The sequence below is a fragment of the Gambusia affinis genome, linkage group LG10 (genome assembly GCF_019740435.1).
Source record: "Gambusia affinis linkage group LG10, SWU_Gaff_1.0, whole genome shotgun sequence".
NCBI lineage: Eukaryota > Metazoa > Chordata > Actinopteri > Cyprinodontiformes > Poeciliidae > Gambusia > Gambusia affinis.
The window spans coordinates 12,223,968-12,239,451 of NC_057877.1; the positions used below are offsets into that span (position 1 = coordinate 12,223,968).

The following is a 15,484-nucleotide window of genomic DNA, read 5'->3' on the forward strand; positions in this document are numbered from 1 at the left end:
AGGCTTGGGTTGGCACCACACAAAAGCTTGCGTAAATTCTTTGAGTTGCTCAGGAGTTGTGAATGAATTTTTGAGTTGATGTGTGAAAAAAAAAAAAACAACCAAAAAAAAAACCTTCCCACAGTTGCTAAGTAACCACTAACACCAAAGAGCAAATCCTTTATATGTCTATTTTAAAATCGGCGGCTGAATATAATGTGTAAGTGAACTTGGGTGATTTTATTTGAAGCTGACAATTGATTTCCACCTGCATACTGACAGTTCGAATGTTCTAAAAATATTTACAAATTTACTGCCATTTGAAAGCAAATAATTAAAAAGGAGGAATTGATAGCCCATTTCAAATTTTAAGAAAGCCATGAATGTTTTTGTAAATGTAGATTTACAGATGTGTCTCTTAACTAATCAAAATGACATGAAAAGAGCAGCATTTCCATCAAACACGACTCTTTTATTTCAACAGTGAAGCTAAGCAGCGGCTCCCACAGTTGTTCCCAGCTCTGAGATGGTCTGAATTCAGTCCAGGTGGTTTTTCTTCCCCCAATATACTTTTTTCTGCAGATGTTCTGCAGAAAAAAGTGTTCTCATGTGTTCTTCTTCACAGGACACTGGATTTTGTAGCCAACCCTGTAGGCCTGCAGGTACACACGAGCCTGGTTCATCCTGCAAACATAATCACAGGGCAGAAAAGGCAACAGCGGTGGGGATGCTTTCATTCTGATTTGAATCTAATATTGCTTAAAAATGTTTCCTTTCAACTCACACACACAGATTTGCTTTGTACTAAAAAAAAAGAACTCTAAAAATACTTACATGACATGTTTATTTCTATAAAAACATCTTATTTCCAGAATAACATAATGCACACCTGAGTGGCAACTGACCTGTATTTAGTGCAAAGCTGAACTCCCAGGGGTCCACAGCGGTCAACGTAGCTCTCCCTGACAGCTTTCCTCACAGCACGAGCTGTGCTGACCACCGTGGTGACCACAGGACATGTCCTACAACACACAGATTGTTTATTAGAGTATCTACTTAAGCAGCAGAACAATTAGTCATCCTCACTTCCAAAAGTCACCAAATCTTTGTCAGTAAGCAGGACTATGTGGAGAAGCCAAGACTCACGACTTTAGAACTTATTATTTAGTAAAGCAACAATCTACAATGTTATGTGCAAAACATACATGTATTTACTTGAAAATCACTTCTAACTTCTCAGACTTTTGATCTCTGACTTAATATGTCAAAAAAAAAAAACACATATTACATTATTGTTTCTGTAACAATCAATTATTTGTTTTTCGATTAGAAAAATAACTGCTGATTTTGTGCTTTAGGGAAATATAATCTATATTTGCTTAAATGTGAAACTGTGAAAGCATCAAAAAGGTATCAAATGATAATTACACAGTCACTGTGTTGTGTTTAAGAACTGAAAGCAAGACATGCAAGGGAAATAAACAATTTGGTTAAAAAAAACAAACAACAAGAGTCCTGACCAGGTAATCAAAAACAAGAAATCTTGGTTGAAAACTCAGGAAACAAACAAAAGTTGGATTATCTATATAGGCTGTAGGATGTTAGCTGAGACTGGGATCAGGTTGGAGAAGTCAGAAATTTGTTGCATCTGAGGAGAAATAAACACTGAGAAAACCAAGGAAATGTAACTGGAACAAACTGAATTAATGCACCATTCTGGGAAACACAAAAATACAAAGCTAAATAACCATGACCCTTGGACATCAATAACTTCCAGGGAGCTATGGAAAAAAACTCTCTCTTTTATAACAGAGGAAAGACTGCAACATAAGTAAGAATCTAAATACATAAAAATTACTTAAAGTATTACACTCAAGCACCGGGAATTGAAAACTTAAAGGGTTGCTGTGTATGACATGACAACACAAACTAATCAAAATATAAAAGTCTAAATGATCAGCACACTCATACTGTTGAATCCTGGTAAAAACTAACTAGTTAGTCAATATTTTATTCACAATGAGACTCATATGTCATCATCAAATCTGAGTACTTGATGCTGACTAGACAGAAAAACAGGAACTTGAAGGAAAGCTGATGTTCGATTTTCTACGCATGTTAGACTATGTTCATTTTTACACTTACAGTCTCTCACAGCGCAGGCCTGCCGTGCCTTCTGGACAGGTACAGGTGTTGTGCGGGCTGCAGGTGGCTCCATGTTGACAAGGTGGGACACATCGTGTTGTTACAGCTACAGTGACATCCCACAGTATTACTAAACATCTGTTTTTCCTTTGTATCCATCTACAGTCTAGACCAAATTCAATAGGGTTTGACCAGTGTCTTCTTTTCATGGTGGGGACAGAGTAACTGAATGAAACAAACTAGACAGACAGTGCAATATTTCATTTTTCAACATATTAAGTGAACCAAAGAGCCACTTGCAGCTTCAGCACTGCAGGCTACAGACTCTGATCAAGCAAATGTGATCCTATTTCAATATTGCTATAGCATAAAGTGTGGCATCTTGATTTCTAATTCATTGTTAAATTAAAACTGTGAAAGTTTGAAAATGAAATAGATCCAATGAACCAATTAGTTACAGCTGATTTAGTATTCTCCTCATAACTTTGGCCGCCCATGCATATAGATTTGAAAGTTATTGGCAAACCTGTTTCACAGAGACCGCCGGTGAATCCTTTGGCGCAGCGGCATCGGTTAAGGCCCACACACACTCCTCCGTTCCTGCAAGGCTTTTGACACTGGATGGACTCTGATGGAGACAGAAGAGAACAGAGGACTACAGATGTCTAGACTAATTCAGTTCAACACGGCTCATCTCTGCACCTGTCAGTGAGACTCAGTGACCAGAAAAAGACATTGAACAAATAGCGGAGAAATTCCAAGTGGCCCGTAAACTGGTGTGTGTTTTCTTTGAGGTAACACGACCTCGGGGGATGAGGAACTGCATTCTGGCTTTATTTTTTTATTTCTTTAAGAAGCAATGCAACAGTTCCCTTGATTGATTATAGTCTGAATCCCCATTATAAGTTTAATTAACTTTTAATTAATTTAACTAATTACAGCAAAAACTTTGGTGCTCCATCATTATGGTACAGACTCTATATCCTAAAAAAAATATTATTCTTTTTCCTTCTTTTTTTTTTTCTTTTGCAAATGTGTGTGTGTGTGTGCGTGTGCGTGTGTGTGTGTGTGTGTGCATAAAATACTGGGTTTAGCATTTGCAATGATAATGTTGATTTAAAGAGCTTACTAAATTAAAAATAGATACATAAGCTATAATGAACTTAATAAAGATTGAACATTTTCATTGTTTTACCAATCTGGCATCGAGCTCCTTGCCATCCAGCAACACACGTGCATTTGTTAACATCCACACATCTTCCCCCATTCTGACAGGCTGGAGTGCACAGTGCTGCAAAACACACAAAGAAACCTCTTACAAAAACAACACTGCTTTACATCTGGTTCAGTCTGCCATCTTTAAATGAACTGTGTTCATGTTTTTACTTTATGTTTTTAACAGTTTTTATAGTTGCTAAAGTGGTTAAAAAAAAAAAAAAGTCACTCAGATGTTTTGTTGTGACGTCACTCACGCAACAGGCACTGGGGGCCTGTGTAATCAGAGGAGCACTGGCAGGTACCAGGGCCTACACAGCGGCCGCCGTTTGCACACGGCAGCTCACACACAGCTAAGCATGGACAGATGAAAAAGTGTTAAACCTAAACAGTCACTGATATAGTACACGAAACTGGAACAACGCAAATCAAAACAACTCGTTTCCAAGCATGCGTTATCGACGACGCAAAGTTACAGAGAACGGGTTGAGTCTCACAAGCTGATTCGTGCTCCTACTGATGGAATAAGACATGGTACCTGTGTGGCAGCCTTCTCCTGTCCACCCAGAAGGACACAAACACATGTTCCAGCGCATGCAGGTTCCTCCGTGGGCACAGGGTGGAGAGCAAATGGCTGAAACAAACAACCAACAAGGATTTATTACACCCTTAATTTATACTTTCACAGTTTTTAACACAGTTTTGGGTTAGATGATTACGTTACATCTTAATCTGCCAGGTGTAGGAATAGTTTTGGGATTAACTTTACCTTACTATGGGTTATAAAAACATATTTTTTGCAGCATGTAACTATTTTGCTGACTTAAGTGTCTTTTCCAGATAAATTTAGCCAGAAAGTTTGTGAACGTTCAACAAAGTCAGCAGAAACATCTTGGTCAATTTAAAGGATCACATCAAACCTAAATGTGCCAGGGAGCATGAATAATTTTGAAACCAGTGGATATCAGTTTATTGCTTTTGATAATTGTTTTGATAAATTTCCCAGTTAAATAATCAGAAATAGGATCACAATCTCTATTAATATGACTGTATAAAGAAATTTATTGATTGTTGCTCTTGTTCCCTTTCAGGTAAGTTGACTTAAAATGTAACAGATTTAGGAACTCTAATTAAACCAAAATAACTTGAAGCAATTTATAGATTAATTTGAATCAAGAAATCACCTTCTCTTACAGATATTGAAAAGTCTTTTAGCTCACCAATTGTCAAAAGCAGGTATGAAATGGCAGCTTGTTTAGTATATATCTGGGTATAAAACAACCAAAGCTGCCAAATCATGAAATAGCGAAGAGGCAAAATGACCAGCATCCCTCTATGTGTAATCATTTACATTGAGGTTTGTACCTGAGCACCCCACACCAGGGTAGCCTGGAGGACAGTCGCAGCTGTTTGGCCCCACACACACTCCGTAGTTCTGACACGGTGGGTCACACACAGCTGGAGAATATAAGACGCTCATTAACTCAGGTTGGGTGTAAAAGAGGTGCTATCACCAAACATATTAATGAGATTAATTCTCATCAGTGTGCGAGAGCGTTTGACTCACGTCGACACCTGGTGGGGTCGTCAGCTCGGACCTTGTACCCCTCCTTGCAGGTGCAGTTAAACCCCCCGGGGTGGTTCACACAGAGCTGCTCACAGCCTCCGTTTGTAAAGTCTCCGCACTCGTTCGCGTCTCATTGGGAGGGACAGATGGGGAGACAGTTTAAAAGACTGCAAATCGAATTCTGGAAAACACTTTTGAGATAAAGTGAGAAAACAAATTTGGATGGAAACATAGTGTATAAAACTTGGCAACAGCAGAGCTTATTAAGATTTGATAACATTAATTTTGAGCGCTTCCCTTCTCCCGGCTGATGTAATTTGATTTAGAGAGCGCCTTCATATTGGCAAGCGCAAAAAGGATGAGCGTTTGATACCAGTCTGTGAAACCAGTCCAACTTTTATTATGCTTTTAGCTGAAAGCCGACAGCAGTTAAATGTTTAAAAGAGATTGCACTTGGAGGAAGCTTTCAACTGATGGTGAAATTTGAGGAAATTCAGGATTGTAGTGGCGTGATTAAAATCAAATCAACTAACAGAGTTTCTTGCATAAATATGGTTTAATAGAATATCCTAAAAACTTTACAGGAGCAAAGATGAAGAGTGAAGATGAAGTCTCACCAATGCAGCTCTTGAGGTCGTCTCCCAGCTTCCAACCTGCGCGACAGCTACACTGGATGTAGCCCTCAACTCTCAGGGAACATACGTGGTCGCAACCTCCATTTCTTAGCAGACAAGAGGTAGCATCTATTCATGTCAAGAAGAACAGGAGCTTTAAATACCCTAGTGCCGTATGATCCACAGAAAAATGTATTTAAGACAAGATATCAGTTTAAACCTAGTTCAGTAATGGAGCATTACAAAGTAGCTTTCCACACGAGTCCAGAGATATTTACTTTTCAAAGACAAAGGAAGCATGAGGGACAGAAAGAGGTTTTATGGACAGCCCTGAATCAGTTTTCTCTGTAGGCATATCCTATCTCAATTCAATAGGAGATACTGTAGGTCAGTATCATGTATATAAGGTCGGGGAATTTTCTGTTTCCTCAGAAATCCTCTATGCTGCCCTCACAATTGATATTTCAGCATTTTATTATTGCCATGTGGTATTAAAACATCCTCTTGTAAATATATTTTTTAATTCTAATTACAGCTCCTAAAAGATAGCCATGCCCATTGCTTAAAACAGTATTAATAAACAAATGTGGCGATACTGGGATATCTGATTGTAAGTATAATGGGATAAATAATATAATTTTTGCAGGTAATTACCACCTTATTTTTTAATTCCCTCTTGCACTTCAATCCACAAAAACCACACAGTATACATATATGTATGTCGACAATGTTGAGGTGAAGTGGCAATATAGTTTTTTCATAGAAAAGTCCTAAGAGCTAAATCTCTGGTAGGGGTGCCGGACTGTTGGGTCTCTGTTCCCTCATATATTTTAACACAATTGAGAAGAAACAATTTTGAAAATTATATAACACACACTTTAAGTCTGCAAAAAAATCCCTATGTGTAAATTTGATTGATGTATGTCCTCCTTAACATCAGAAGACAACCTGGCAGGTCACTTCACACATTAACAACTAATGTTAGTCGCACGTTAGGGAACCCACTAGTGCAAGTGAGGTTGTCAGTATCCAATAACAGAGGACGCGGGCAGTGGCAGGTGAATCCCCCAGGAGAGTTGGTACAGGAGTGAGAGCATCCGCCATTCTGCAGTTTGCATTCGTCGATGTCTGAGTGCAAACAGAGGGGAAAGTTTTCAACGTTAACTTTTAGGCATCAGAATGCTGGTTCAGTTTTTCTTTATCTACTAATCTTTTAAAATGTGTCCCCAGGACTCTCAGTTATGTCGAGGCATACAAACATCCTGTCTGGCAAACACATAAAATTACATATTCATAGCAGTTTTTTTTTTCCCCCGTTATGAATGCTGGTAAATTGTTGAAACTGAGCTGCTTTAAATCACTGAAAACGAGTGTGCAAACTGCTGCATTAAGTGAATGAGTGCCTGCTGGTTACTGACCTACGCAGGTGCGGCCATCAATGTGCAGCTGGTAGCCCGGTTTACAGGAGCACCGGAAAGAGCCTAGAGTGTTGATGCAAATGTGCTCACAGGTCCCATTTGGAGCTGAACACTCGTCCACATCTGGGAGGATCAGAGACATTTAGATAACTCCTCTGCCACAAATATAACACAAGATCCAAGAGCTCATTTAGACTTTAATTAAACAACAGATGTTATGAGATTTTATTTTTGATATGTTTGAGATTTTGAGTTTGGATGAAGTGAGTGATGTTTCTCAGTGTCATTTAAGATTGATGTAAAGGTCAGCGGAGGCTTGATTTCTCTGCCGCCTTATGCTGACGTGTAATTTGGGTGAAATCACAGTTTAATTCTTGCTGGAGAGGCGAATTGTACTCAACCAACTGGCAGTGTTGCTGGTGGATGGCAGAATTTGTGGGCATTTCAGTTTTATTTGCCAAATTCAAGTAAGCTTTTGTCTTTACCAACACATTACTGACTGCTGAAAGAGGCTACCACAATTATTTGTTCTTCCTCAGCTTTTATGAACAAAGAGCAGAATATGAATTTGAAGCTTTACGGTTAATATTCAGTGTTTACCTCCTTATCGTTCTTGTTTGATGGAAAGAGACGCATCACTGCACTTTACAAGACATTATTCACTGGCTATTAATTTACTTACAGGCAGAAGACACCAAGTATGGGAAGTATGGGGTGTCAAGATTTGGAAGTCGCATAGCAGAAAACAACATTGCAAGTTAAGTTGCATTATACAACAGTCTCTGCTGCATGAATGAAAAAGGTTGCAAATTTTATACGTCAGGCTTGGGCAACACAAGAGGCCTGGTGATTCATTATTAATCAATCATCTTTAACGATTACTTCTTTGAATGCAGACTTGAGGTAAGGCTGTTGGCTGTTTCTTTGCAACTTTTAACAGAAAGTAGTTAAACTGTCATCTGAACAGAAAAAACACTTGGCATTCCAAATTAAGCTGAAGGCAGTTTGTTCTCCCCTGAGGATCTTCACTTGTGTTAAAAACATCAACATAAAAGATCCATTTTTAAAAGTACAAAAACATGTGGAAAAAACGTACTTGGTGGCCAGAGTTTCAGCTTGACCAAGAAAGGGAAAAAATATTATTAATATATGCATTCTAACAAAATATTATTAGAAGAGCAATTTGCTTTTTCAAGATTTTTGGTACTAGTGGCCTTTTCTGACAATTAACAGACTGGAAGAGGCAAAGGTGTAAAGGCTGTGAATCAAATCCACGATGGTCGAGTTGAGGATTGTCAATCAATCAATCAAATTTTATTTGTATAGCACATTTCAGCAGCAAGGTATTTCAAAGTGCTTTACATCATAACAAACACAGAAACACAATGCAACATAGAATCAACAATCAAAACACAACATCAGGTTCCATCAATAAATTTGTAATTGATTACGTTTTAAATACAATCCTAAACAGGTGGGTTTTTAGTCGAGTTTGCATCCATAAAAGGTTTACCGGTTACACTCCTACTGTGTTATATGGAACAAAATACCTATTGCTGTTTTCATTCCCACTCACGCTCACAATCACACAGTTTAAAACGATGTAAACAGCCTTTCAACGGGCTTCCGTCCCTTTATGTGGGGTGACCGCCTAACCGTTACACTATGTGATGCCCATAGCACAGCACTGTTATAGTGTATGGCCATAAAAAAAAAAAATAAACATCCGGAAACCAAATTTCCACTTGTTTCTCCTGCACTTGCCAGGAATAGCAATGTAGGAAATAAGAAAATCTACAATCACCAACTATCTTCTGAAATCTTTGGTCATCTTCAAAATAGTCTAATTTAGTCTATCTAAATAATTTAGTCTGAAAAAACACATTATAAGCTAGGCTTGGACAACTTTCAAACACATTGAGGTGTCAGCAGATATTTTTTTATGTGGGTGACTTGCAGCCTTTCTTTTTTTGACCACAGTTTTACGTGTCTTATGTGGAAGTACCTAGACTCATAATTGTTGGAGTTAACGTGGACCTGGCAGTGTGTTTTTTTTTTTTTTTATCTTCATTTGCTACTCTGGAAAAGAAAATGAATTTATTTGTGGTTTTTTTTTCTTTTTCTGATCAACATTTTTCTTTCAAAATACTTACCTGTGCAGTTATGTCCACCCTGGTCCAGCTGGTAGCCCGCAGCACACTGACAGCTGTACGTTCCTAATTCATTGGTGCAGTTGTGTTCACAGTACCCATTGTTAAGAAGGCACTCATCAACATCTGCAAATAAGGAGAAACTTGAAGGACTTTCATGCTCGACCGCGGTTAGCACATTTTCAGCCATGTTTTGTGGTAAAGCATGCATATAAATAACTCTTACCCACCAAAGCAAGCATGCCCGTCTCCATTAAAGCCCTGGTAACACTGGCAGAAGTACGAACCAATGATGTTGCCACATTGAGCGTTGGTGTCACACCTGTCAATGCCTGATGCACACTCGTTCTCATCTAGGAGGAGAATTTTTTATAATTTTTTTTAGCAAAGCAGCGTCTAAAACTCAGTTCATTTCTGTTCCAGAGCCATTAGGCCGCCCGGGATAATTTTAATGGAAGGCATAACAGCAGGCATTAAAACCCGCGCACACAAGGAAGCTGACCCCTTCGTCGGGAAATAGAGTTTTCCACAGAGAGACGTCAGCACTAATTGCTTACCTTCGCAGTGTGTGCCGTTTCCCTGGTAACCGGGTCGACAAATACACTTGTAGCTCCCGAGCGTGTTCTCACACACACTCTGACCTTCGCACAACTCGGGACTCTCTATACACTCATCCACATCTGGGACAGGAGCAAAGTGACATACAACAGTTTGTGTTTTTTTTATTCACAGCTGATGAGATTTCCTCTTAAATATTTTGCAGTCAAGTTAAAAAAATGCATTATTTACACAAAGAAGTCACATTACAAATTCTGCTGAAACCCACTTTACCTCAATCGGGGCTCTGATTATTCTTGTTTGTATGAACATTTTTGTATTTATTCCTTCTCTGTATATTTATGTTCTTTTTGCTGCTTTAGGCAAAGCTACACAAACTTCATTTGAAAGTCATTTGAACTTTAATTCCCTTTTTCAGTAAATCAGAGGAAGTGGGTAGAAAGGTAGGGAGACAGTTCTGGTATGGACATAATTTCTTGCCAAAGCCACTTTTAAAGATTAAAGCCAGAAAGCTTTACAATGTTTATGTTGTGAGACACAAATTAAAAACAATCATAACTTCCCATGGACTCTGTGTAGTCAATATGTTTAAAAGTCTGAAAGAAAAGGATCCTGCAGCTGTTGATGCTCTCTTTGTGACTGAGGCTCTTTTGGAAGACATCCAATAGGATTAGATTAAAAATATATGAAATACCAACTTCCTCTGTGCTAGAAGTGCTTTCAACTCTTAATCAGATAGGAAGCACCATGAAATTATAACAAGTTATAGCTTGTGAGTCAGGCTGCTTTGGATAGCTTTTTTCTTATCAATACGTGAAATAATTTAAAACCACTTTTTGAGTCTACTTAGACTATATTTGTCTTATTTTAGAATTTGTTTAAAAAAAAAAAAACTATATGCAGAAAACAACAGCATATAAACAAACTGAACATTTCTTACTTTCATTATAGGGTGGATAAAAGCGGTAAAAGCAGGTAATAAAGTACTAAAGAGCAGGTTGGCAGCACAGCTGCGGCTTGAAGCTAAATACCCCTCACTTTCAGGAGAATTATACCTGGATACTGAAAGCATCGACTCAGATCTAAATACGAGTCTGTTCCAGTGATACTTAATAAAAGACTTACCAACACAGGCAGAGGCCTCGGTTCTAAAGCCCCTCTGGCACTGGCACAGAAAGCTGCCGGGAGTGTTCACACATACGTTTCCCAGTTCACGGCGACACAGCTCCTCAAAGCTGCACTCATCTATATCTACACAGGACCAAAATCAACAGCTGTCCACGTTAGGGTGGAGGGCCATGATCAAGAGGGTCAATCATGATTATTCAGTCATTCAGGGCCACGCTATGCAGAAATCTTTCACGATTTTTTTATATCGAAGGCAGTGTTCGTATCACATCCCAAAATGCACTTTACCTACACAGCCTTGTCCATTCAAAGCCCTTACATATCCCACTGGGCACGAGCAGGTGAAGGAACCAGGGGTGTTTGTGCATTCAGCCCCTTCCTGACAGGCCTGCAAGCCCGTGACTGCAGCCAGAGCACATTCATCTATGTCTGTAAAAAATCCAAAGGAGATATTCTTTATAACCATGACACGCAAGCTCTATCTTTATTAGAATATACATATCTTTCTCTCGGCCGCACATGCGCACACACACATGCACACACACGCACACATTTATGGAGTCAGACAAACCCTGGCAGCCTCCAGAACCCATCAGGTAGCCACGGAGACAGGAACATGAGTATGAGCCGGGGGTATTAGAGCAGCTGGCATGGGGACCACATGGCCCGGGTCCTACTCCTTCACACTCATTTACATCTGGTGAATGGAGACAGATGTGACGTGAAGTGTAAGAGGTAAGAGCATAAATTTATAAAAAAATAAATAGAGCCTAACAGAGTCAGGTGGAAGATTAATTCTGCTACATCCTTAAAATAGCTCCACTTTTTCAGAATTTGTCCTTTTTCTTTCCTGTAGCAGATGATAAGTTGCTGATTTCCATAAATGCACTGTGATCATCTGTTCCAGGAAGGGATTCTCATTTTATGGAAAGCAGTCTTGAAAAATTCCTCCATTGTTTGCACAAACCTGCCCACCATTCTAAACTTGAGGACAATTTCACAGCATCCACAGAGACTTCCCAGGATTTCCAGAACCACAAACATCATCTGAAATCATTGCTCCATGCTTGTAAGCCTGCCCATGTCTCACCTTTACATTCGGCTGCTCCGTGCAGAGCGAATCCTACAGGGCAAGTACAGTTGTCACCGCTCCGCACCGTCCCGGACGGACAGCCACAACCAGTGCTGCCCCCCAGTGTCACCTGGTTTCCTAGACACCGAGCAAGAGTGGGGCTCGGCCGAGACGTCATAATCGTTGGAGCTGGTTATGTGGAAAGAAAGCAACGCAGTGACTTGTAAAAGTATTTATAATCCTTGAATGTTTTTTCACAATTTGTGGTGTTGCAACTGCAATCTTCAATGTATTTTAATCTGGATTTTATCTGACAGATCAGAAGCAAGTAGTACAGAACTGTGACATGGCAGCAAAAACCAGTGAATGTTTTCCAAAAATGCTGACAAATATCTCAATAAAATGTAGCCCAATTGAATTTAATTCAAATTTAATGGTTAACTTATTGTTGCTCAGTTATATGTGGAAGGATGGAGTGAAATGTAAACTAAACCTGGATGAAAACCTGTTAGAGACTGCAAAAGACTTGAGACAGGAAGGAAGCTTCACCTTCCACCAGGAGAACGATGCTAAACACACAGCCAGAGCTACAATGAAATAGTTTAGATCAAAGCTCCAGTGGTAGAAGTTCCAGTGTTATAATAGCCTAGTCAAAGTCCGGACTTGTAGTCAATCAAATATCTGGAGAAGCTTAAAAACTGATCTCCCTCCATCCAATCTGAATCACAATGATTTGTTTTGCAAAAAAACATGTGGGAACATTTTTAATCTCTAGATGTACCAAAGCTCTCTATCAGCTTTGTCCATATTTACCCAGAGAACCTTATCTTTGATTCCATCAAAACACAGTGGCAAAAAGCATTAAATATAAATGAATTTCATATTTCTCTTTTTTTTATGACAAAACATATTGAGGGACAGTAACTAAATTTGAAAAAGCTCAAGGTTTTAAAAGTATTTTCGATTGTACTAGAAAAACAAACAAAAAAAGAACTACAGCACAATCCACAGAACACATGTAGAAAACCTACATGTGGTTGCTGTATGACTCTCCATCACTTCTGTGATATTTCTGATTGCATTCTCAATTTCTGGACTCTGAAACACAAAAGTGCAAAAACGTACAAGGTTTATTCACAGCATTAAGCCTCAAAGAAATCCGCTTCACTGTGTAAGTCTTCTTTCTATTACGTATACCAAGACAAATTGTTGATCGAGGTGATTGAAAAGTTGAAAACAAGAAGGACAAAAAAGTGAAATAAATACAAATACAGACAAAATGCTAATTGCTGCTGCCGCTAATCTGGAGGAACTGAGTGAGGAAGGCATAGAGGAGGAGCTTGGAGACTTCAACTCTGAGGAGGAGCTCTATAGAAATAGGAGGTGCTTGTATGAGCAAGCGTTTAGGCACCCCCCGAATGGCTGCCATTGGAGAATCATGGATTCCTCAAACATAAACAAAAAAAAATCAAGGCAACAGTACAAGTATGTTTTTTGACAAGGGATTATGATATAAAGCTCAAAAAAGTCAATTTTACATAATGCTCCCTCCCATCCCTTCACTTTTTATATCAAGCAAACAAAACAAAAAAAACTCCTCACATCTCAAACAGAAGATAAACCACTGACTGACCTGGCTCCTGTTGAGTTTTGTCTCAAGTTGTTTGAGGACTTCATTGTCATTTTCTTCATGGTTGCTCAGAACTCCAGCCACTAGCAAAAGCAGCAGCAGCAACGCTGACACAAGGGTCCAGAGGTGGGTCATCGCCTGAAACTCCATCAGGAAATCAGATCATTTATAGAGCTGCAAATGATTGTTTCCAGTAAGTCAGACAACAGAGAAACACAGTCTGTTCAATGCATGTCTAGGCACGAAAGGCATGATGTGGGAGATTTAAGCAGCCTGTCATTACCCCCCACCTCTCCTTCTGTGGCTGCACAAAGCATAGGAAACCTATTAGTACCACATATGCTTGAGCTGCAGCGACTTTAAAATGATTACTGTCTGATACAGAGGGTTTTTTTCCCCACCCCTGGTTGCCACTGAAGCACAATAATCTCTGCTAAACTGAAAAACTTTTAGAAAAAGTTACCAATGTGTACAATTTAAATCAAATCTTCATGTGTAACTGAATTGTCAACCTCACAGTTGAGACAGTTAGTCAGTGTAAACTTATGTATTCAGAAATGTCAGACCTTGAACAAAGCACTTTATAAATTAGTCAAAGGAAAGGACAAAAAAATACAAACGTGTTCAAAGAACTAATAAAAGTAGAGAAAGAATATCTGCTGTTTCTGGAATTAGAAAGCCAAGAAAAGAGAAATAAGCCTGAAACTGTATCACTTCTAATTATATTCAATTTCAAACTATCCAGTTTTGATACATGGATCGCAATGTTTTGACCACCTTTAGTTGTTTTTTTTCACAATGAATATTGGGTTCTCAGTTCCCCGATGACAAGTTTTTAAATAGAAAGCATTGATTATATCATGCCATTGTTGATATTTTAAGGTCAAAATTCTGAAACTTTTGATTTGAAGTTTGCAACTCTCCTACCAAAACCCACATAATTAATGTAACATTTAATGTGGACACAAATACAATTAACAAATAGCTTTTATATATATCACTCTGGAGTTTTGTCAGAGGTGTATGTCTTTCTATAATTAGTCAAATTAACTGATTTTTTTTTCCACTTTTGAACAAATGTAAAGCTCTTCAACTTATATTTTAAGTTGAAACTGTGCGTTACATTTTACGGTCTAAGTGAAAAGTTACGCCACAAAACAGTAAACATGTCATGTTAACTGCATAACCGTGTTCTGTGGAGTGTTGATGCGAGGCGAGGCAGAGCTCTTCAACCAACTCACCGTTATACCCGGATTATACAGTATGTTTCCCCAAACTAAAGACGCCGAAAAATGCGCGATCCGTAGCGTACTTCGATCTCTTCAGATGAGGGATCCTGCAGCTGCACGCCAGGCTTCTCTCTCTATGTCAGAATCATAAAATGAGGGGGAAGGCGATGCAATCCAGCAGTGACTCCACATCCTGTGTCGGAGCGCCGCACTTCCCATTCCACTAATCCCCAAACGCCACAAACATCGAGCCAGAAACAAGAAGAGGCCTCAACAATAAGCACACAATTTTGTTCCCTAGGCAGATTTATGTTTGGAAATATGACAGCAATCTCTCAAAGTATAATAGAATAATGTGTTTTCATCATTTAACTAGAAATAGCTCCAATCAGAGCATTTGAAAAGACCAGCGATCAAAATCAAGTCAGGACATTACTTTCAGTTAGATGACGTATTGAAAGACATAGGCTATCTATCTATCTATCTATCTATCTATCTATCTATCTATCTATCTATCTATCTATCTATCTATCTATCTATCTATCTATCTATCTATCTATCTATCTATCTATCTATCTATCTATCTATCTATCTATCTATCTATCTATCTATCTATCTATCCATCCATCCATCCATCCATCCATCCATCCATCCATCCATCCATCCATCCATCCATCCATCCATCCATCCATCCATCCATCCATCCATCTATCTATCTATCTATCTATCTATCTATCTATCTATCTATCTATCTATCTATCTATCTATCTATCTATCTA

At 38.8% G+C, this 15,484-nt stretch overlaps 1 protein-coding gene across 3 annotated transcripts; it reads right to left on the reverse strand.

Annotated features, from left to right (window-relative positions):
* Positions 1-252: 252 nt before the first annotated feature.
* On the reverse strand, positions 253-14,848 carry si:ch211-221n20.8 (fibropellin-1). Of its 3 annotated transcripts, none has more exons than XM_044129928.1 (22): positions 14,718-14,848; positions 13,480-13,614; positions 12,878-12,944; positions 11,865-12,035; positions 11,346-11,471; positions 11,063-11,203; positions 10,772-10,897; positions 9,646-9,768; positions 9,319-9,441; positions 9,092-9,214; positions 6,939-7,061; positions 6,526-6,648; positions 5,524-5,649; positions 4,907-5,035; positions 4,705-4,797; positions 3,878-3,973; positions 3,597-3,692; positions 3,320-3,415; positions 2,651-2,752; positions 2,125-2,230; positions 885-1,001; positions 253-663 (listed from the first exon to the last, which is right to left on the reverse strand). In XM_044129928.1, the coding sequence occupies exons 2-22, from the start codon at positions 13,609-13,611 to the stop codon at positions 585-587; spliced, it is 2,418 nt and encodes an 805-aa protein (XP_043985863.1). In that variant the 5' UTR covers positions 13,612-13,614; positions 14,718-14,848; the 3' UTR covers positions 253-584. The 3 variants fall into 3 exon arrangements, with proteins under 3 accessions (XP_043985863.1, XP_043985862.1, XP_043985864.1); XM_044129927.1 differs by having other exon boundaries at positions 13,480-13,620; positions 14,718-14,828; XM_044129929.1 differs by lacking the exons at positions 11,865-12,035; positions 12,878-12,944; positions 13,480-13,614; positions 14,718-14,848 and having other exon boundaries at positions 255-663; positions 11,067-11,203; positions 11,346-11,467.
* Between the last annotated feature and the right edge of the window lie 636 nt (positions 14,849-15,484).